The sequence below is a fragment of the Pseudorca crassidens genome, chromosome 3 (assembly GCF_039906515.1).
Source record: "Pseudorca crassidens isolate mPseCra1 chromosome 3, mPseCra1.hap1, whole genome shotgun sequence".
Classification (NCBI taxonomy): domain Eukaryota; kingdom Metazoa; phylum Chordata; class Mammalia; order Artiodactyla; family Delphinidae; genus Pseudorca; species Pseudorca crassidens.
In genome coordinates this window covers 165515572-165536252 of record NC_090298.1, presented here as the reverse complement: position 1 = coordinate 165536252, position 20681 = coordinate 165515572, and the positions used below count along the sequence as shown (strand labels likewise).

Sequence of the window (20681 nt, the reverse complement as noted above, 5' to 3'; positions counted from 1 at the left end):
TGCTTTCTTTAAAACCATTTACTTACAAACTTTAATTCAGCAAAGGTCTGTGTGAGAAGACTGGGGAGAGGACACCCCCCCGGCCCGGAGTGGATGTGGACCCCCAGAGTCAGGGGAGGGAAGCTGGTGGCCCAGCCGGCCAGGACCAGGGCCCAGGATCACCTCAGGCTGACATGTCCTGCTGGTGGGCAGGGGCAGAGCTTATTGGCATGTTGAATTTTCTAACACTGGGCCAAAGGGAGGCCAGCTCCGGGTGATCTGGCCTGGGGATGAAGAGGCAGAGCTCATCTTCAACATGGAGGAGACAGCAGAGGCTCAGTGAGATGCACAATGCCTGACAGACAGACAGCAGGGGGACCAATTTAAGCTGGCAGAGAAAGCCCATCCCTGCACCTAAGCCTGAGCAGGAGGGCTGGTGGGACTGGTTTGCCAAGACCAAGGCTTTGGCCTTCTACTGTCCCCACGATGGGGGACTGCGGGTAGAGGGGCCCAATCCCCAGGCCAGAGCCATTTGGTCCTGAGTCAAGCTTCCGGAGCTCAGCATCTGAGAGGCTCTGGCCAGCGGGGCCTGGGGCCTGGAGCCTGGCTTTTAAGGCATCAGAAGGCGAGGGGGCTGTGGTAGGGGGTGGGGGACCCGGACCTGGAGTACAGCTCAGAGAGGGCAGGCAGGGGCAGGAGACAGCCATGCCTGCAGCAGTTGTGGGAAACAGAAAAAAGGGCTGAGCCATCTCAAACCGAAAAGTGTGGAATGGAGGCCCAGACACGCTGGGCCTTGAAGGAATCAGAGCTGGGGGTCGTCCTGGATTGTTTAAAAAATAATAAAAATTAGAAAAGGAAACCAAAGTCAGCTGTCAAAGTTAAAAAAGGGGGACAGTCTCTGATCCTCACGGGAGGTCAGGGAAACCTCCAAGGCACTCGAAAGGCCAAGATACAGGAGCGACGAGGCAGGAGAGAACTCCCAGAGAGACGAACACAGGCGGACACAGGGGTGGGGAGAGAGAGCAGGCCATGGCCTCTCCCTCTTAAGGCTGCAGGGTTTCCACACTGGGAGCAGGCCAGAGGTGCAGAGTGGCTCCCAGACGCCCCTACATTCCTTGGGCTCCTGCTGGTTGGTCAGCAAAGTCTTTCAGAAATTTTTCTATTACCGAAAAGAAAAAAAAAAAAGAAAAATAACACAAGACAAAACACCAGAAAACCCAAAAGCGATTTGGTGCAGGCCCTTGAGCATCTCCAGCACTGGCCCCTTAGAAAATCCTCTTGCGCTTCAGGTAGGAATCTGCGTAGTGGCCTCCAAGGCCCTGGGAGTGCTGGCCCACATAGCTGCCTTCTGGGCTAGGCTCGGGTGAGGGCAGCAGGTGGGCGAAGCTGCGTTTCTGGCCACCCAGTGGGGTCTGGAGACAGAGGGGAAGGGGTGGCGGGTCAGGGGCCACCCAGGGGCCACCACTCCCCAGCTGAGAGTCCCCACCCCTCGCCCGTACCTTCAGCAAGTGGCTGTGGCCATTGGGCCCAGGGCCGAGGCCCAGGAGCCCTTCTCCAGAGCCCAGTGGGGAGGAGCCGACCGCCTGGGAGAAATGGGAGAGATGTGGGATGGGAAAGCAAGCAGCCTCCAGAGCAGAGGCAAGGGTTTCAGGTTCAAATCTTGCTGCTGCCACTTACTAGCTATGAGACTGGGGTCAGATTACTTCATCTCTCTGGGCCTCAGTTTCTTCATCTGTGGATTGAGGCTATACCACCCACACCCTGGACTGCCGGGGGAGGAAGTGAGAGGCCAAGAAGCCTGGGCAATACTGGGTACAAGACACACAGGCTCAGGGAGAATGGCTTGTTTCAGCTCGGCCCTGAGCAAAACTGACCCCTGCCACCACCCTGGCCTTGGCGCTGAAGGTCACAGGGCCCCGTGCATCCTGGCTGTCGCTGGGGACCTGTGCTCAGTCAGGGAGGCTCCTCACCTTGTTAAGGTGGCTCTGCTTGAGGCCAGCCTGCAGGCCGCTGGTGAAGTAGGAAGTGGGTGAGCCCGAATAGAAGTGGGAGAGGGGCCCACTGCCACCTCCGCCACCCCGCTCGCCAAAGCCACTGGGTGGGGGGGACATCTGCAGAAAGGGGGCTGGCTGAGTAAGACGGATCATTGCAGTATCACCCCTTCTGTCCCCCAAACAACTCTGGGCTTTGGACAATACGACAGTGGTGTGACAATGCCAGCAGAGGGGCCTGCCCTCCCTTCCTCCTCTGGGGAACCCTCCTCCAGGGAACCACATGCATGAGCACAGGGGGGCCTGCTGGAGGATGAGCTCCATGTGGAGCAGATAAATCACTATAGCCGAGGCTCTTCCCCAGCCTACTGACTGCCAGTTATATGAAGGAAGCCACCATGGACTGCTGAGCCCCAGCTGAACTGCCAGGTGACTGCAAAGAACTGCCCACCCACCACCCCACAGAATGGTGAAAAAATAATAAAATATTTGCTGTTCTAAGTCACAAAGTGGTGGAATTGCTTGTTATGCAGCAAAAGCTAACTGATACACCCAGGAGGTAGGATGGACAGGGCAGCTCTTACTTTGTGTCGGCTGAGTCCATGAGGCCCGAGGGTTGGCTCCCGTGGGTGGGAGAAGAGCCGCCGAGGTCCCACATCCTGAATGAAAGTGGGAGAAGCACGTTGGGTTGGGGTCTGTAACCAACCTCACCCTTGATTCAATTCCACGGCACAGCTGTCACCGGGGAAGTCAGCCCCCTCCAGGAGAGGGCAAACTCTAGTGTATGGGGGCAAACTCAGCCAGCAGGGTGGGGCAATGAGACAGAATAGGTACCCAGTCCCAGGGGGGTGACTGTACCTGGACCCCAGAGGGCTGTGAGAGTGTGTGGCCCCAATGGAGCCAGGGCTTTGGAGTTCTCAAGGCAAGCAGGGCATCCAGGTTGTGTGAACTCCTGTGGTTTTTTTATGTTGGCACTGGCATTTGTTTCGGTTATTTTTTAAAAAACCCACTGTGGGCCAAACACAACACAGGTGGCCAGCCTGCAACGTCTGGCCTAGAGGAAGTCGGAATCATAGAAAGAGCAGCTCTCCAGGGACAGAGACATGAATCACAGAGGGGAGGAGGGGGAGAAGGACAGAGAGACAGAGCGGAGGCTGAGCCCTGTCTCTAAGGAGAAGCAGAAGTGTGGCTGCAGGCCTCTCGGGAGAGAAAAACTGACTGACAGGAAGCAGGGTTTGATGATGCGCCGAGACAAACAGACAAGAGACTTAAGGGCAGGGACTGTGTCCAGCACGTTCCTCGCTGTCTCCCTAACGCTTGGCCTGTCACAATCAGTACTAGAGAAATGTCGGTTTGGAGAGTGACTTGCTCCCAAGGGACAAAGGGCCACAGCAGCCGGCCTTTGGGAGGGCTGCCCCCAGGGCGGCCAGGTACTTACTGAGGGGTAGTCGAAGCCATAGCTGTCGGGCAGCCCTGGATCGGGGGGCAGGCGGGCGCTGGTGAGGGGGCTGAGCAGGCGGGACTTGAGCTGGAAAGCTTTGCTGCTGCCACCACCTCCAGGGGCTGGGGGGTTAGGCAGGGGGCCCTCAGCTGGGCGGCGGCTTCTCCCAGCGCCTCCCCAGCCCCGGGCCTCCTTACCCGCCAGATTGCTGGCTGGGAGCAGGCTGTGTAGGTTCAGGTAGGGATTCAGGGGGATCCGGAAGTCCTTGGGAGGCTCCCCCAGCAGCGAGACCTGTGGCAGGAGGGCCGGGTTCACGAGGGCCCCTGGCAGGGGGGCCCTCGCAAGGCAGGGGGCTGCAATGGTGCTGGGTGCAGGCAGGGCCTTACCCCAGTGGCCGTTGGCAAAGGCCCACTGTCCTTCTGCAGGCCTCTGAGACCAGTGCCTCGAAGCCCCACAGGAGCAGGGGGTGGAGTGAGTTGGGGTGCTGGGGGACCCAGGCCCATGGGTTCCCGGTCACCCCCAGAGGGGCCAAGCAGTGGCGGCAGCAGGGGTGGTGGCTTCCCTCGCCGGGACGGCAGCTCCGGGGGCAGGCCCCCTCCTACAGAGAGAAGGAGGAGGGTGTCAGCAGCCCGACCACACAGGCCACCTCCTCCCAGGGTCCTACAGCCTCCGCTTGGACCAGGGCTAGCAGCCGGGGGGCGACTATGTGCTGGACACTGAGCAGGGCCCTCAAAGTGCATCAACTCCCAGATGTTCATGGCTCCCCAGGGAGGTGCGCACCCACACACTCAACTGACAGGCGAGGACACTGAGACCCAGAGGGGTTAGGTCACTTGCCCAAAGCTGCACAGCTGGGAATTTACCACGCCCAGTGAGGAAAGGGGCCCAGGAAGGGGAAGTGGGGTGGGGCCCACAGAGATGGGAAGGAGCAGGGTCTGCATTACCTGCAGACAGCTCCCCGAGGAGGGGGCTGGCCGGCTGGGCCCCAGACTGGAGGGTGCCTAGGGGAGAGTCTCCCAGGATCCCGGGTTTCTAGGGACAGAGCACAATCAGCTGGAGACGAGGGCAGTGGGTCACAATGCCCAGCACACCGAGACTCCAGCCCACAGCCAATCACAGGCAGACACACCGAGTATCTCCCAATGTCTGTGATAGCCTGGGCATCACCCACGCAGCCGATGGTGACCGAGGCCTCCTGCATGCCAGGGCTTGCCCAAGGTGCTGGGGAGACCCAAGGAACACGGACCATGCGCAGCGGATCAGAGCCTGTCACCCACACTGTCAATTACTGTGAAATATCTACACTGTGACAGTCCTTCTTTGGCACCCACCATCTCACACCCAGCCCACTTGCTGATTATCACGGAAGCACAGCGTCTTAACACGCACAACACCACGTCGACTTCAGGCACATGGCGTGTGACAGCCACATGTGGATTCAGTCACTCTTAGCCACACACGGCCCAAGCCCACACACAACCTTACCTTCTGTCAGTTACCATCAGACACATCTGCACCACTGACTTGGCCCCAGTGAATCAAACCACACAGGGCAGTGAGAGAGAAAGTGAGTGAGTGAGTGTGTGTGTGTGTGTTGAGGGGGTGGGGATGAGAGGCCCCTCTACTCCCCTGTACAGCCCCAGCTTTGACTGAGTCACTTCCTGAGTCCTGAGCACCTGCGACAGGCCGGGGCCCATAATGGGCCCCAGGGCCACAGTCTGATGGTCCACAGCCCCACTGATGGTGAACCACCCGTTGGTGGGTACAAGCGGTGTTGGAAACGGAATGACGAGGGGCTGCGGGATGTGAGTGAGGAGGGAGCCCGTGGCCCACGGCCGGCCGTTACCTTCTGACTCTGGGTCTGCAGGGCGAGATGCAGTAGCGCTGTGGACAGGGCGGGCCCGTTGAGCAGCGGCATGGCCGGGGGTGCGCCCAGGAGGCCTATGGGGAGACCCAGAAAATGGGAGGTGGGCCCCGGGTGGAACCCCCCCATCAATTAAACACAGACCCAGGCCTGTGGAGAGCAGGAAACTGAAGCTGCCAGAGGGCAACTGACAACCAAAGAAAAGGGCCTGGGAGATGAGTCCCCCCCAGGAGGGGACGGTCCCTCCCTCCACCACCCTGCCTCCCCTGCAAGGGGCTCAGGGCGCCAGCTCCCTCGGGGCAGCATCACTCTCATCCCAGCCCCTGCGCATGGGCTCATGTCACTGGAAGCTCGGGTGGGAACGGTTGCGGGAGGTGCCCGGTTCTGAGAGCGCTTGGCCCCTGCTTGCCTTACCCTGCTTGCCACCTGCGCCGCCGTGGAGCAGGGGGTTGAGCAGCAGCTGGAGGGAAGCGGAGGGCCCCAGGTTGCTGAGCAGCTGTAGGATGCTGGGCTCAGGCAGGAGCCCTTTGCCCCGATTGAGGGCCTGCAGAAAGGAACAGAGGAGCAGCTCAGGGTCCTGCCTGGCCACAGAGGGTGCCCGCCTGGTCCCCTGGCTCCCCCATCTCCACCCTCTGGGGCACCCTCCCTCTGGCACACGCTCACCGTGGCCTGGGCAGCAATGAGCGCAGCCAGCATGCTGCGGCCAGGGGGCCCAGGGGCGCAGAAGGAGACGCGCAGGTGGCTGCCCCCCAGGGCCAGGCCGTCTGCCCGCTGCTGTGCCTCTTCAGCCATCTCCGCCGTCTCGTACTCCAGCACGGCGAAGCCCTTCAGCTGCCCGTCCTGGCCATACGCCAGCTGGGGGGTGGGGGCAGAGGCAGTCATAAGCACCTGGGTGGCAGTGACCACCATCATGTGAAGTGACAACGGTGACCAGATGAGGATCCTGATGACAGTGACCCCCAGAGAGGATGGACTCGGGGCCCTGCACTGTCCTGTGCCTGGTTTCAGCGTTAGCTCATCGAATCTTCTGAATGGCCCCAGGATGCTACATTCTGCCCATTTTTCAGAGGGGGCAACTGAGGCTCAGAGAGGTCAGCGTGCCCAAGGTCATACTGTTGGTGGGAGGGCAGAGCCACGACCCACTCCATATGGGTCAACTCCCCCAGGCCTTGCTCCAGTGCCACTTTGGGACTTTGCCTGGGATTCCCGAGCACATGCTGCAGGGCTCAAAGAGGAGGGGCCAGCAGAAGAAGCAGGTGGCTCGGAAGTGCAGCCCTGCCACAGACCTCAGGCCGAGGATGCAGGTGGGGCTGGGAAGGGCACACAGCCTGGTGGTGAGGCAGGTGGCCACCAAGCTTGGGTTTGAGGCTGGTGGTGCTGGGCCGGAGGGTGGAGTCACACAGCCAGTGAGTGGCGGGAACAGGGATGTGGTCACGAGCAGGCCAGAGAGGCCCCTTCACCCCCCTTGATGCAGTCATTTGATACTTCCGGCCCACAGCCCCCTCTCCAGACCCTGGGGCCAGATATGTTCCAGGATTGAGGCTGTTTGGGAGATGAGAAAGGAGGGTGCCGCACACACCCTGTATTATGTATCAGTCACCCGCAGTGGGTTCTGAGGCGCCCTGGAAATCAAGCTTGTGAATAGCCCGGCAGCAAGATGCAAAGACAAAGGCCATAGGCGACCCCACGCCAGTTCAACTCAGGCTTTGCTGCCCAGTGAGCCTGCCCAAGTCAGAACAAAACTCTTGGTTTTCAGGGTGTTGTAGGCGCTGGAATTGTGGGCTGGGGCTGTCCCAGGGCGAGCAGATACTGTGAGAGCACTCAGCTGGGCCCTGCGCGCCCTTGGGCCAGGTGCCACGGGCGCTGTTTCAGCACTCCCACTTTGCAGGTGAAGTAACTGAGGCTCAGAGAGGGGCAGTCCCTTGCCCAGGCCACAGAGCTGGAGCTGGGGTCAGTCAAGGCCAGGCAGAAGCCCTCAACAGGACTGGGCACCTTGGCGCGGCAATGGCTGTCCTGAGAACCAGTGCTGTTCCTCTTAGGTCCAGAATGCTGCACAGATGACTGCAGTGTGCTTTGGGGCAACGCACTGCCCGCCAGTAGGACATAGCACAGAGTCCATAAAATGGAATATGGCGCAGCTACAGGAGAAATGAGAAAGCTCTCATTTCTGAACATGGAAAGACGCCCAAGATAAAGTCAAACCAATGCAGGCATGGCAATATTTGAGTCAAGAAAAGGGGAATGCAGGAGCATATATACATATCCATTTGAAATGCATAATAAAATCTCACTGGAAGGACACACACAAACTGCTCTGAGAAGGGGTTGTAGGAAAAGACCCTGCGGAGCCAGGAGGGAGTCTTCACTGCAGGGCCCTTGTGGACATGCTAAATTTCGAAATGGGCCTGGACTGCCCATTCATAGAAACGAATCAAGTTGAAAAGGCTTTTTATAACACCCCAGGGTCTTGGGACACCTGCTTTATACACATCCATAGCATTCAAACATTTTTAAGCAACTCTGCAACAAAATGAAGCAATTAAGATACACAGGGACTTCCCTGTGGTCCAGCAGTCGCGGCTCCATGCTTCCTCTCCAGGGGGCATGGATTCGATCCCTGGTCAGGGAACTAGGATCCCACATGCTGCACGGCAGTAAATACATAAATAAAAATTATATATACATATATAAAAAGATACGTCAGTTGGCCTGTGGATAACTGGCAAAGTGAACTGGACTGAGTTGCTGTGGGCTTTCCTTCATGATCTTCTCTTGATTATGTCAAAAATAAAACACCCCCCACATGGGCAGCAAACTCCCGTTGTGGGAGGCGGGGGCACCCAGTTGAGAGCGGGGGCCCCAGGGTCAGCTGCCTGATCTTGGCTCCCAGCCCACCGCTTACTGGCAGGCCAGCCTGCGGAAGCCACTGCACGTGCCCATCCATGGCCCTCAGTTTCCTCATCTGTAAGATGGGCCCAGCCACTAGACCCACCTGGCAGGGTAGCAGTGGGGATTCAACAGTGTGCTCAGCAGGGGCGGGGAGGCTGTGGCCGTGGGCCCAGTGCCCACTCTGAGTGCCCAGGCAGAGCAGGCTCAGGCCTTCAGCCCACCTCTAGAGAGCACTTCACTTTCACCCCTGGCCAGGCCCGGCACCAAGGCCTGGATGTGCTTCTTCTCACAGTCACGCTCGTCTCATCAGACAAATAGAGAAAGGGGTCAAAGAGCAATCAAGGCCACAAGGTTCCTAAATAGGGGACCGTTCAATCAGGATGAGCATCCTGACCGTTCAACCAGGATGCCCAGCATGACTGGGCTCCTCGGAGGCGGTCTCCTCAAGGCCTGGGACTCAGCAGGTGCTCAACAGACATCTGGTGAATGCCTAAGTGGAGGAATGCGTGAGTAGCCGTTTGCAGTAACCTAGTCACAGAGCACGGCCAGACCCATTTTGAGATGGGGAAAGCAAGGCCCAGAGAGAGAACCTGTAGTTGGCCACAGCCCTACAATCTCCACACGAGAAGAGGTGGCTGCTAAGCTATATGTATATGTCATCTGTGTCCTGAGTCCCATCCAGGGCCTGGCACACAGTAGATGCACGGCAGAGGCAGCAGTGAGCAAAGAGAGGGGCTCCTACCAACGCCAATTCCCCAGCACCAACACCCAAGGCCACAGAGCTGGGGTCTGAGCCCAGTACCAGCCTCCTCCAGGGTGGCCTGGGGTTCCAATGCTGGCTCTGCCACACCCTGGCTGTATGTCCTGGGGCATGTCAACTGACCTCTCCATGCCTCAGTGTCCCCACCTGAAGAAGCGGATGACACCTGCCTCTCCAGGCTGTTACAGGATGGAGGGGTTGCAGGTAAGCCCAGTGAGTGCTGAAGGAATGTCCACCCTGGGGGTCTGTGGGCACGACCACCTGGAAGCTCTCCAAGAGCTGGGTCTGGCCTATTCTCGCCCCACCGCGCCCATCATGGGGCTAGACACCCTCACAGAAGGGCCCAAAAAGTGAGACCAGAATGAACCAGGGATTGTTTTGCTAAACCAATGCATGAGTATTGAACCCCTTCTTATGGAGGAGGGAAACCAAGACTCAGAGAGTGAGTGACTTGCCACAGAGCAGGGCTGGGATCTGGCCACGTCCAACTTCCTGACCTCAAGGCTTAAATGGACTGTGGGCTCCTCCAGAGTAGCCTCCTTGATGCTGGGCCCGGGGCCTGGGACCCAGGAGGCGTGAGCGCAGAAGTGGATGTGAACACAGGGTGAGCAGGCCTCACAGCCATTTTTTTTTTTTTTTTTAATAAAGGTAGCCTCGCCTACGTTTTACAGTGGGGAGGTTAAGCAAGTCGCCAGAGGGTGTGCAGGGATCTGAAGCCCAGCCACCTGGCTCCTCGGTGGGCCGTCACGCACTGCACCATGTGGCCTTTCTAACAAGAAGCCCCTTCAAAGTGGCATCGCTGCTGCCTTACTGAAATGGGACCCAGGAGACTGGAGAGAGCAGGTGACTCAAAGAGCCTCTCTGAGGTGCTCTGGGCTTCGCATCTGCTCCCCGAGATCCCCGCACTGGGCACAGGGCTCACCTGGCAGAAGGTGGGTGTGTGGACGGCCGAGAGCGCCCGGCGCAGGGCATCCACATCACTGAAGCCAGGCGGCAGGCGGTCGACACAGAGGCAGCGGGAGTGGAGCAGGGAGGGCGTCAGCTGCCCGGCGTCTGTCCAGTGCACGTAGAGGGTGCGTGGGCCCAGAGGCTTGCCCAGCAGGTCCGACTTGGCGCGGGCGGCCGAGTCCTTCTTCATGTACTCGGCGAAGCCATAGCCCTTGGAGTGGCCGGTGCGCTCGCTGTAGACCAGGAAGCAGCGCTCCAGGCTGCCAAAGGGCCGCACCAGCTCCTCGAACTGCTGCTGCGTGAGGCTAGGGGGCAGGTTGGCCACGCACAGCAGGGCGTCCGTGGGCTGCAGCTGCACCGACAGCTCGCGCTCCCGCAGGCGGCTCTGGTGGAAGGCGCTGATGGCGGCCTCGGCCTGCTCCCCGTTCAGCAGGGTCACGAAAGCTGCAGCGGGAGGGAGTGTGGGTCAGTGGGGCCCCCGAGGGCCTGCCCCTCCACCCCATGGTCGCCCACACCGACCTCCCTCCAAACCACATGTGACCTCAGAACACCGAACAGCCAGGACATCGCAGGCAGCACCTGAATGGAACAGTCACCAGCCTTGAGCAACAACAGTCAGCACCTCCTTGCAACCCACGGTGACGCTCACCTACTGGGAGCCTGGCCCCATCCTAAGAACTACATGTGTAACTCGGGTGACACACAGGGTAGTGGTTAAGCATGTGGTCACTGGAGCCTGGGTTTCAACTCTAGCCCCTGAGTGGCTTTGAGGTCTATTTCCTCGTCTGTCAAATGGGAATAACTTACTCCTCACAAACACTAATTTTCCAGCAATGAAATGGGCCCAGAGCAGTGCCCTGCCCAAGTGCCTGGACTTGAACCCAGGCAGGCCGGCTCCCAGGCACCCACAGTTTTTCAGGTGTTTTAATACGTTTGGCTTCACGGCCAACTCCAACAGGTCATGTCCAATTTGCTGGTGAGAAAACCAAAGCTGAGGAGGGTAAATCACTTGCCTATGGCCACAGAGTGAGGACAGACCAGGACTAGAACCCGGGTCCATTTGCCTCCAGGGCCCAAGATCTTAAGCACTACTCCGGCCCACCAGCTAGGTCTCGAGGGCTCACCAGTCCTCAGTTCCTTCTCAACCATACTATAGTTCACAGGCAAAGGCCCTGGCTGGTTTAACATCTGGCCCAAAGCCTTGTGGGCACAGACACCCACGGAGAGCCTCCCATGTAGGGGGCCAAGGCTGACAAGACCTGTCCCCGCTCTCACAGAACTGACCACCACGCGCAGGAGGCAGGTGAGTGGGCTGGCAGCGACAGCCTAGGGTGGTCGGTGCTATGATGGGGCGGAGGGGGGGTGCGCTCAGGGCATTGTGAGGAGCTGCCTGACGCCAGCTGGATGGAAGAGGAGACAGCTAAGAACAGTGGCAGAGGGAACAGCCTGGAACCTTAGGAACCTGAGGAGACGATGAGGCTGAGGCACATCGTTGCAAGGTAGTATCAGGAAGAGCCTCAGACAGGTTTTGAGAAGAGAGAAGAATGATCAGGGTTAGGACCAGGTATGATCAGATTTGCAGTCACATCAGAGCTGGCGGTCTGGGGGAAGGCAAGCAGGGGAGTAAAATCGTGGAGGCAGAGAGGCCAGAGGGAGGCTGCCATTTCGGCAGAGATGTACCCTAGGTCCAGCGCAGGACAGACTGTTGCCCCAATCTGTCCCTCATCTTGGGCGCCCATCGTGGGGCATCCTTGATGTTCCTCTTCCAGGCTACCCAGCAGATACCTGGGCACTGGGTACCCATTCCCAAGCCATCCCCCCGGCCGGCCAGTCACCCACGCCTGTCTGATCTTCTCCTGCAAGTCCTCCAGAACAACTGGTGCCCCTCCATTCTCTTGGCTTCCTTCTGGTCCAGATCCCCTCCATCACTGCTGAATGTTGGGCCTGAAGTTCATGAGACACTGGGCCAAGATTCTCCCAGCTTCAGGGGCTGTCATCCCCTGCCCCTAGCCCACCCTGCAGTCCCACAAACCTGTCCCTTTGTATTTGTCCACAAAGCAATACTTGAGCTCATAGTCGCCGAGCAGGTCGTGCACCTCCTGTGGAGACAGAAGCCAAAGGACAGGGAATCACCGAAGGCTGAAGGGAGCAACCCAGTGCCACCTTCACGTGGACCAGCTATGAGGGCAGGTCAATTACCATCCCTATTTTATAAAGGAGGAAACTGAGTCTCAGAGCATCTACTTGCCCAAGGCCATTGAGGCCATACCTGGCAGAGCTGGGATTCAGAGGTTAGCTGCAGATCCCATGCTTTTAACCAACAAAACACACTCTTATTAGAGAGTCAGGTGTGTCTGAGTTCAAGTCCCAGCTCTGCGTACACCCACAGGGAAGTTGTTTAACCCATCTGAACCTCGGCTTTCAAGACTGACTCTTTCCAACAACCTTGCAAATCAAGTATTAACAAATCCACTTTGTACATGTGGAAACTGAGGCTCAGAAAGGTGAAGAAAATTGTCACAGGTCATGCAGTTGGTCAGGGCAGCAGTGGGTATGCCACCCATGGGCACCTGACTGGGGACCCTGTGTACTTAATAAGCCCACATTGTGTGGCTTCACGTGCCTCCCCATTCCCTCCTACTGGCAGGGCTGCCTTCTTGAAAGCCAGCTATGGAGGCGAGGCTCTGGGGTCTGCTTGTGCCAGACACACTGTGCACCCTGCAGGAGAGACAGCGTGTTCCCAGCTGAGAGATGGTGTGGGCACTAGGAGGATGGCTGACTCTAGAAACAAACCAGACTATGCTTAGGGGTGCCTGCCCCAGGTCTGTCCCCAAGTCACACTCCTCCCAACACTCCTAGGGCCCCACCAGCCATGTGACCACCCATGGGCAGAGAGAGCCAATGGCAGGTGTGTTGGTGGGCCAGAGACCAGAGATTCTCCACAGCAGGAACAAAGAACCCATTCCATCGCTGATGGGCAGGGCAGACCAGATGCAATCTTCCTGGGTTCAAAGAGCACTGGGAAGTCCTGCCCCATTTGGCCCCAACAGAAGAGCACCCTTGGCCAGATCAGCCAAGGGGGGGCTACGTGGAACAACACCCCCCCCCCTTTTCTGCAGGTCTGTGGCATGGGGACAGGAGGAGACTCCATTTTTCCAAATTAATCCCGAGGCTTTTGGGGAAAAAAGACCCCAGAAGCTGCTATAACTTCCGGATCTACCTCTAAAAGGAGTTAATAAACGCTTGCTAGGAAAAGGCATAGTCTAGTCAACCATGAAACTTATGGATATGAAGTCCCACCACTCCATGGTAGAGCAGGAAGAAACTGGCGTCCCGGTTTCCACAGTCCCAATCTGGCTGCCCATTCACAATCCCCCAACGTGGCCAAAGCTGCCCGCCCCCTTCCATTCCCCGCCCCCTTCAATCACTTGGTTTCGTCCAAGCCTGTGGTCGCCCCTAACAACGTCCCCTCAATCAAGTTGGTTTCATCCTCCATCTCCGACCCCCCACATCCCGCTCTTGGTCTCTCCCGACCCCGCGTGGATCCCGCGCTTGGACTCAGCCTACGCCCCCCGCCAGAGCGTTGGTGTCGCCCGGTTCCCCCCGCGCACGCGCACGGTGGTATTTCCCGCCACGCTCCCACAGGGCACCCCCCCCACACCTGGTTGGTCACGTCCCCCGGGAGGCCGCGGATCAGTATCTTGCGGCGGTTACGGAACTGGCGCTCGGTGTGTTCCAGGCGTTTCCGGATCTCCTCTGGATCTAGCGGCGGCAGTTCTTCTTCAGGCGCCCGGCGCTCCGCGACATCACCAGCTTCAACCTCGGCCCCAGCCTCCGGGCTCAGCGGGGGCCGGTGAGTAACGGACACGTCGGCCGCCATCTTGGGAAACCCGGCGCCTTCTGGGACCAGCGAGCCGAGGCGGAGCGGCATAGAGCGGCAACGAGGGCGCGTCCGCCGATTGGCCGAGAGAATCCCCGCCTCCTTCCCGACCCCTCAGCCCATTGGATAAGGCCCCGCCCGCCTCTCAGAGTTCAAGCCGCGTCTGGGCGCTACAGGCTCCGCCCTTTTCCGCTATCAAGGTGTCACTCAAAGGACGCGCGGAGCAGTGGGATGGCAAGCCACAGTGTGCAGATTTTAAAGCCTTTATTAGTGCGGAATTCGGGGATGCAGCCAAACCTCCGTCGTCTTTGCCCAGTATCACGGCACTTTGCCCAGTATCATGGCACTCTGATGCTCAGGATAACTCCACTGCCACAGCCTCGTCGGGCTGTTGAGGCGCGAGGGGCAACCGGGTGCTGCTTTGCCTCACGTGGTAGATGTCACGCCGCTTCTGCACCCCAAAGACGTACACTGAGGCCGCAACGAGGATCACCAGGCCCAAGATCGTTAACACCCCCAGGACAATGGTGATGGCGATGGGGTTCCGACCTGTGCAGAAAAGCGAGGAATAAATACACGCGTCTCGGCCCCTCCTAAGCTTGCCCGTCTAGAATAAATACGCCCCGCCTAGGCTCACCCTGAACGTCCATCATCACTGTCAGAACGTCCGTGCCCCGTGAGCTTGTCGCTTGGCAATTGTAAGTGCCACTATAGTTTAACCTGACGAGGAATGGGATGCCGACGGGCACCTTGAACTTGGAGGCTTCCTGCAGACACTGTAGTTTGGGGTTTGGGTTGCCCCGGGCCTGGCACTGCAGGATATGCATAGTCCTGTCTTTCCACGTCAAGCGCTGGGGACATTTAGCTCGGTCAATCTTGGGGCCGTCTGTGGGACCACCAAATGATTAGATACACCCGACACACCCGAGGCACAATGGGACAAGGGAGAGACAAGTCTTCCCAAATCAAGGAAGCAAGGGATTAAAGGTCAGAATGACCTACGCACACAGGACACGCAACTGGACGCTCCTGTTACGGTGCAAGATCACCCCATGCACCTCGAGGGTGGCATTGCAGAAGAAGGTGCGCCTGTCGTCCTTCGCAGTGGCGTTTAGCTGAAGGTGGGCAGGCTGTCCCGGTGCCGCGGCTGGAACTCCGTCCAGCGTGACCCGGACTCGGGGTCCGGCCGCGCAAGTCACAGTTACTGTGGTCCCCTCGGTGGCGTTAGGTTCTCTCAGGGTCAGGTTGGGCCCCTGGAAGCCTAAAGGCGGAGCATTGCCCAGGAGTTTCATGACCACACACCTCCCTTAGGTCAAGCCCCGCCCCCACCCGCCTCCTTCCCCTCGGAGTATCCAGGCTACGCCTTCATCTACTCTGCAGCCCACGCCCAGTTTGGGGCGCTCAGGCTCTTCTTCTCGAGTCACTTAGGTCCCGCTCCTCTCCAGTTTAGTCTCCGCCCGATGCCACGCCCCCTTGGGCTATGGAGGCCCCGCCCCTTGCCTCCTGAGTTATTTTGGCTCCGCCCCCTCTTACTATAGGCCTTCACGTTCTCCCGGGTCTCGCGGCTCTCGCCCCCCAAGGTCACGTTGCAGACAATCTCCTGAGTGCTCTCCTGCTCTGCTTTCGCTGTGGCTGTGGCCGTGAGTGTGTCACCGTGGCTCACGACTGTGGCATTCAGCATCTGGTCCCCCAGCGCCAGTTGCACCTGGGCCTCCGATGCTGGGAAGAGCCCATCCAGGGTGCAGTCAACGGGCCACGACGTTTCCACCTCCGAGAACCGGGGGACAACGAGGCGCGGGGGCGTCATGGGCATGGCTTGAAAGAAGGGTGGGAGTGAGCGGGAGGAGGTCTCACAGCCGTGGAGGCCCCTTTTCCCATGACACTCATTCCCACAAACCAGGGTCCTTCTTTCCCAGGATACCTTGCGGCCTGGGTCACCCCCTTCCCAGGACACACACTCACAGCCTTCTCCAAAGGTCCTATGGCTGCAAGCCTCCCATATGAGGCTACCCGTCGCTAAAGGCATGTTTTCCCAAAAGCCCTTGAGGTCCAGGCCACCCCCTTTTCAGGAATCCCGCCGCCAGGGCACCCTTACTCTGGCTCCGCTCATCACCCACCGTCTGCAGTCCCTTCCCTCACCAAAGGTTCGGAGCTTCCTGGGGGCCGAGCTGTTCTGGAACAGTCCCAGCCCTTGGGACCGCAGGTCCAGCTCCGTGCGGCAAGAGAAATTGGCGCCATGGTCATCTCTGCTCGCCAGCACCGTGACCGTGACCTCGGCAGGCTCCCCTTCTCCCGCTGGCTGACGGCCCAGCTCCTCCTCCCCACGAAGCAGCACCACGGTGAGGTGGTCCCGGGGGGCCCCGCCGGACACCATGCAGCGCAGGGTGAGGTTCTCGCCCACGGGCTGCCAGTGGGGCAGGGGGGCCAGCTCCACGCGTTCCGGGAACCCTGCGTGGGGGGTATGAAGGGGAGAGTAGAACTTAGCAGCCAGCCTGGCAGCCTCCACACTAGGGAGTGGCGAGGAGTCAAGGGTGGCCCAGTGCAGAAGTGTGAACTTTGAGTTAATAAACCTCCAGGGCTTAGAAATGTGCTAGTATAAGTGTTTGCTATTATCATGAGCATCATGATTATTATTTCCTGTTTTGTCGGACACCTTGCCAGGCACTGAAATAAAAGTCAGATTTTCTGTTCCCAAGGACCTCACCATTAAGTGGGGGGGGGGGGGAAGGAAGGAAGGGGACTAAAGTTTATGGCCACTTATGATGTTAATAGTAATCATAAAATTTCCTGTTTATTTTGAGTTTTCCTTAGACTTTCCAGATGTCATCCACCTTCATTCACACAGCAACCAAGTGAAATCTCTTCTATTATTCTTCCCTTTTATGAATAGAGAAACTGAGGCCTAGAGAGGTGAGGATGAGGTGATCTGCCCAAGGACGCACAGCCAGGAAAGGGCAGAGCCAGGGTTAGACGGGGGTTTTCCCAAACTCCAGACCTGTGTGTCCACCTGCCTCCTTGATATCAGGTCTAGAAACTCCCCTGACCCCTCCTCCCAGCTTCTGGCCTGGACTCTGGTCTTGGCCTTTCCCAGAGCTTGGTCTAGCCCTCCCCAATCAGTCCCAGCTGCTCAAGGCCTAGGGCAGCCTCTGAGGGTGCTCTGCACAGTCCTTGGGGACTCAACAGCCCCAGGCTGGGTTCTCTCCCAGCTGCAGCTGCAGTGGCCCTCACAGGCACACATACCAAACCCTGGGCCTCCTTTGGGGGAGCATCTCTCAAGCCTGGATCTCAAGCTGTCACACACAGGCCTACGGACTGGCCGCTATGGAAAATATTTAACATCTAACTGTAATTTTAGAATATTTAACAAGGAGGCCCGCATCTTAACCTCTGGTTGAGGGACAGTGGTATGCTGGCCAATGCTGATTATGCCTGGGCTCTCTGGGGTGAGGTGGGGGAGCCCCAACATGGAGCATTTGCCAATTTCTGTGGTGTAAATACTTTGGCTGATTTCAAGCTACTCAGTGTGACACATTGAGTAGCTTGAAATCAGCCACTCAGTGAGCTGGGAAGAGACGAGCACCATGGACTCTCATGAGCCAGGACCAACAGGCTCTTGCACAGCACTGGACAGAAGCATCTCACGGTCACACAGATGGGGACACCCAGATACACACATAGGCAAACATATACACACGCAGATGTACATGTTAAAACAGAAATACACACAAAGACATATACAGACACGTACTGACACAGACATCCACACTTGCTCACACACAGAGATACACAGATAACGACATACAGACATATATAGACATTCACACATAGAGATATACACAAATCCAGAGACACGTACACACAGGCACACACAAACATACAGACAGACACATATACAGACACACAAGTACGCTCACGGTCTCACAGAGATAATGACAGATACAGAAGCTCACAGACACACACATAGGTACACAAACACGAATACAGACACTGGTGCACAAAGGAGCATACGCACAGTTACACATGTACACTACACTTTTCTATGGCTTCACAAAACAGTAAGCACCATGACTGATGTACTCTGCTACTTTCTAGTCTATTGTTTTGTTGTTGGTTTTTTTTTTTGGCCACACTGCATGGCTTGTGGGATCTTAGTTCCCTGACCAGGGATTGAATTCAGGCCCTTGGCAGTGAAAGCATGGAATCTTAACCACTCGACCGCCAGGGAATTCCTCAGATATATTTAAAATGCTTATCGGGACCCAAATAAATTAATTCACAACTGCTGCCCTGGCATGTGGTCGAGATGCATCTTTCTGTCTCTGTCTCTGTCACACACACCCACACACACACATTCAGGTCCAAGCTCTGGGTCAGAGCCCAGGTCCATTCCTGCAAACTCAGGGCCCTCATGCCCGCCCCGCTCCCCTGCACCATTGGTTATCTAGCCCCACTGCTGCCCGAAGCCAGCTCCACCTCCAGGCACAGCCACTCACGGTACACTGTGATGTTAGAGAAGCCTATCATCTGGGAGCCATTGCAGAAGCCAGAGCAGAGGAGCTGGGTGTCACCAGTCACATTGCTGAGTTGGAAGGCTGCCCAGCCCAGGCCACGGCCCACCGACTCCTTGAGTAGGGACGTCTCCAGGAAGATGAGTCCAGCGCTGGGGCAATCTGTACTGCAATTTACCAAGAGGGACTCTCCGGCAGGCACCACTGGGTTCTGCGGCTCCACTCGCAGCTGCAACTCCTGCCCTTGGGTACCTGGGGGAACAGAAGGAAGCTCTCCTGGGGGTTCCAGTGCCCCCCAACCCACCCATTTGCAGGCTCCACCATTCAAAACTTCCTCTTGCCGAGATATGATGGTCTCTGCCTTCATGGTGCTTCAGTTTAGTGAGGAAGACAGATGATGGATCAGGAACCAAGGAGAGCTGGGAGGGAGGCCAGGGGAAGCCCTGATCAAGCCTCTAGGAGGAAGTGAGTCAAGGAAGGCTTCCTGGAGGAGGGGACCACTATGGTCAGTTTTAAAGTGTCAAGGAGGCGTTAGCCAAGTGAAAGGGAAGAGTGATCCTGGCAGACTGAAGAGCATACGCAGAGGTTGAGGGTCCAGATGGACCAGGGAGGGAATGCATGCATGCATGCGTGCTTGTGTGTGTGTGGGTGTGTCGCGCAGAGGGAGAAGAACAAGTCAAATGCAGGGACTGTGTCTCTCCGGGAGCCCTGAAGGCTGTGTTAAGAGGCCACCACTTTCTCCCGAGGACACTGGGGAGCCCCCTGGCCGATCTGAGTTTAAGAAGTGTTATTGGCACAGCCCGGGCAGCAGGGTGTGAGGCGCTCTGTTCTCCTTCCCCTCCGCCACCAATCCCGCAACTCCAGCGCCCCCCCAGCTTGCCGGGCCTCACCTGGGGGCAGCAGACAGCAGACTAGAAGCAGAGAGATGAACGAAGTCCAGCAGGCCCCGGGCAGCGGCCCTGAGGGCATCATGGTGGCCAGCCTGTAGGAGGAAGTTGCCTTCATGAGGCGCTGGGCACTGGAGAGCAGGCGGGTCACCCAGGGGAAGGAAATACAGCCACCGCAGTTAAAAATGCAGAAGCCCAGGGGCTACACCTTGCCCAGGCCTAGGGAGGGGCAGGGGAATATTGCGCAGCCCCAGGGCTCCAGAGTGGGGGGCCCAGGGAGGTGGAGGGCGCTGGCCAGTCCCCAGGGAGTCTCAGGTAGGGTAGACCTCAGTCACCGCCCCTCCCCACACCCCCGCCCCCCCCCCATGAACCCACAGGAAGTGCTAATGCAGTCTTCTTCCTTTGTTTTTAGCACAGGAAAGCCTGGAGGGGGGAGGGGGTGGAGGTGGTGAGACACCTCCTTCCTGTTGAACTTAGGTGAAGGGCGGGTGTTCTGTTCCCAGAGAGGAAGTTAACGGGGGATAATCAGACACTTTCCTTGAAGGGATAGGGTGGGATTTCAAGGCAACATTTCGAGGAGGCAACAACAATGGGTGGACTTCTAGGCAGGGCTTCGCGCAGTTAGCGCGAGATCCCAACACTCCTGGGGGGCAAATAAGAGATTTGGGGGGTGATAACGAGGTACCCCTAAGATAAGTGAAGCCATGAAAATGAACAGAGCCCACATTTATTGGGGACTTGTGCTAGGCTCTGTGTTGGCTGCCTGGGTGCCTTTTATAGGGCCCCTTATCTTTGAAGATCTTGTGGGTGGGGTCCCCCGTTCCCTGTGTGCAGTGCTGAGGTAGAGTGCTTGGGGGACAGCTAAATCCTGAGCCACCGTCTGCCAAGGGTGCTACTTGTAACCGGCTCTTACCCCTGTCCCCCTCCCCCCTTGCCCTTCTTCTCCAGGTAGCTGGTCTCTTTACCCCAACAGTAGGGACTTGGCGGGGCGGGGAGAGGGGTCAGGTGGGGACTCCCACCTCCATCAGTTCCATCTCTCAGGCCTCTGACCTGCCTCCTGTGCCTCTGACCTGAGCTCCAGAGAGGGACCTTGTTGAAGATCTTGATGGCACTCAGCATTCATCCACTCTCCCCATTCCTAAGGCCACACCCCCTCCTCTCTCACCTGGAGTACCCTCCCCAATGAGGTCTCTCCTCGCCTGCCCCGCCTCCCAAAAATCCGTTTCGCACATGGTGCCCAGAGAGCAACTAAAACCCAAATCAAAAGTATTTGTAAATAATATATCTGATAAGGTATTAATATCCAGATTATAAAGAATTCCTACAACTCAACAACAAACCCAATTCAAAAATGGGCAAAGGGCCTTCCCTGGTGGCGCAGTGGTTGAGAGTCTGCCTGCCGATGCAGGGGACACGGGTTCGTGCCCCGGTCTGGGAAGATCCCACATGCCGCGGAGCGGCTGGGCCCGTGAGCCGTGGCCGCTGAGCCTGCGCGTCCGGAGCCTGTGCTCCGCAACGGGAGAGGCCACAACAG

General features: G+C 57.9%; 2 protein-coding genes across 6 annotated transcripts; both read right to left on the bottom strand.

Moving 5' to 3' along the window:
* Positions 1 to 3: 3 nt before the first annotated feature.
* On the bottom strand, positions 4 to 13792 carry RAVER1 (ribonucleoprotein, PTB binding 1). Of its 3 annotated transcripts, XM_067733803.1 has the most exons (14): positions 13534 to 13791; positions 11905 to 11971; positions 9847 to 10316; positions 5939 to 6130; positions 5690 to 5819; positions 5258 to 5352; positions 4356 to 4443; positions 3798 to 4009; positions 3609 to 3702; positions 3409 to 3533; positions 2555 to 2629; positions 1950 to 2090; positions 1479 to 1562; positions 4 to 1391 (listed from the first exon to the last, which is right to left on the bottom strand). In XM_067733803.1, exons 1-14 carry the CDS (start codon positions 13750 to 13752, stop codon positions 1245 to 1247), a joined length of 2139 nt encoding a protein of 712 aa, XP_067589904.1. In that variant the 5' UTR covers positions 13753 to 13791; the 3' UTR covers positions 4 to 1244. The 3 variants fall into 3 exon arrangements, 2 of the variants coding, with proteins under 2 accessions (XP_067589904.1, XP_067589903.1); XM_067733802.1 differs by having other exon boundaries at positions 3409 to 3702; XR_010942466.1 differs by lacking the exon at positions 3409 to 3533 and having other exon boundaries at positions 1331 to 1391; positions 13534 to 13792.
* Positions 13793 to 14001: 209 nt separating this feature from the next.
* On the bottom strand, positions 14002 to 19492 carry ICAM3 (intercellular adhesion molecule 3). 3 transcript variants are annotated; one of them, XM_067733804.1, is made up of 7 exons: positions 19151 to 19492; positions 18246 to 18512; positions 15892 to 16200; positions 15286 to 15567; positions 14759 to 15013; positions 14390 to 14638; positions 14002 to 14301 (listed from the first exon to the last, which is right to left on the bottom strand). In XM_067733804.1, exons 1-7 carry the CDS (start codon positions 19263 to 19265, stop codon positions 14108 to 14110), a joined length of 1671 nt encoding a protein of 556 aa, XP_067589905.1. In that variant the 5' UTR covers positions 19266 to 19492; the 3' UTR covers positions 14002 to 14107. The 3 variants fall into 3 exon arrangements, with proteins under 3 accessions (XP_067589905.1, XP_067589906.1, XP_067589907.1); XM_067733805.1 differs by lacking the exon at positions 14390 to 14638; XM_067733806.1 differs by lacking the exon at positions 14002 to 14301 and having other exon boundaries at positions 14455 to 14638; positions 14811 to 15013.
* Positions 19493 to 20681: the final 1189 nt, after the last annotated feature.

Bases quoted from the DNA above. Each gene is read 5' to 3' on its own strand.
- RAVER1 (XM_067733802.1), bottom strand. From the start codon at position 13,752: ATGGCGGCCGACGTGTCCGTTACTCACCGGCCCCCGCTGAGCCCGGAG. The intron at 4,444-5,257 runs GTAACGGCCGGC...CTCTGTCCCTAG, and splicing joins TGCAGACCCAGAGTCAGAAG to AAACCCGGGATCCTGGGAGA. The intron at 1,563-1,949 runs GTGAGGAGCCTC...CATTTCTCCCAG, and splicing joins AGCAGAGCCACCTTAACAAG to GCGGTCGGCTCCTCCCCACT.
- ICAM3 (XM_067733804.1), bottom strand. From the start codon at position 19,265: ATGAAGGCAACTTCCTCCTACAGGCTGGCCACCATGATGCCCTCAGGG. The intron at 16,201-18,245 runs GTGAGTGGCTGT...CCCCCCACGCAG, and splicing joins CTCTAACATCACAGTGTACC to GGTTCCCGGAACGCGTGGAG. The intron at 15,014-15,285 runs GTAAGAGGGGGC...CTCCGCCTTTAG, and splicing joins GGAGAACGTGAAGGCCTATA to GCTTCCAGGGGCCCAACCTG.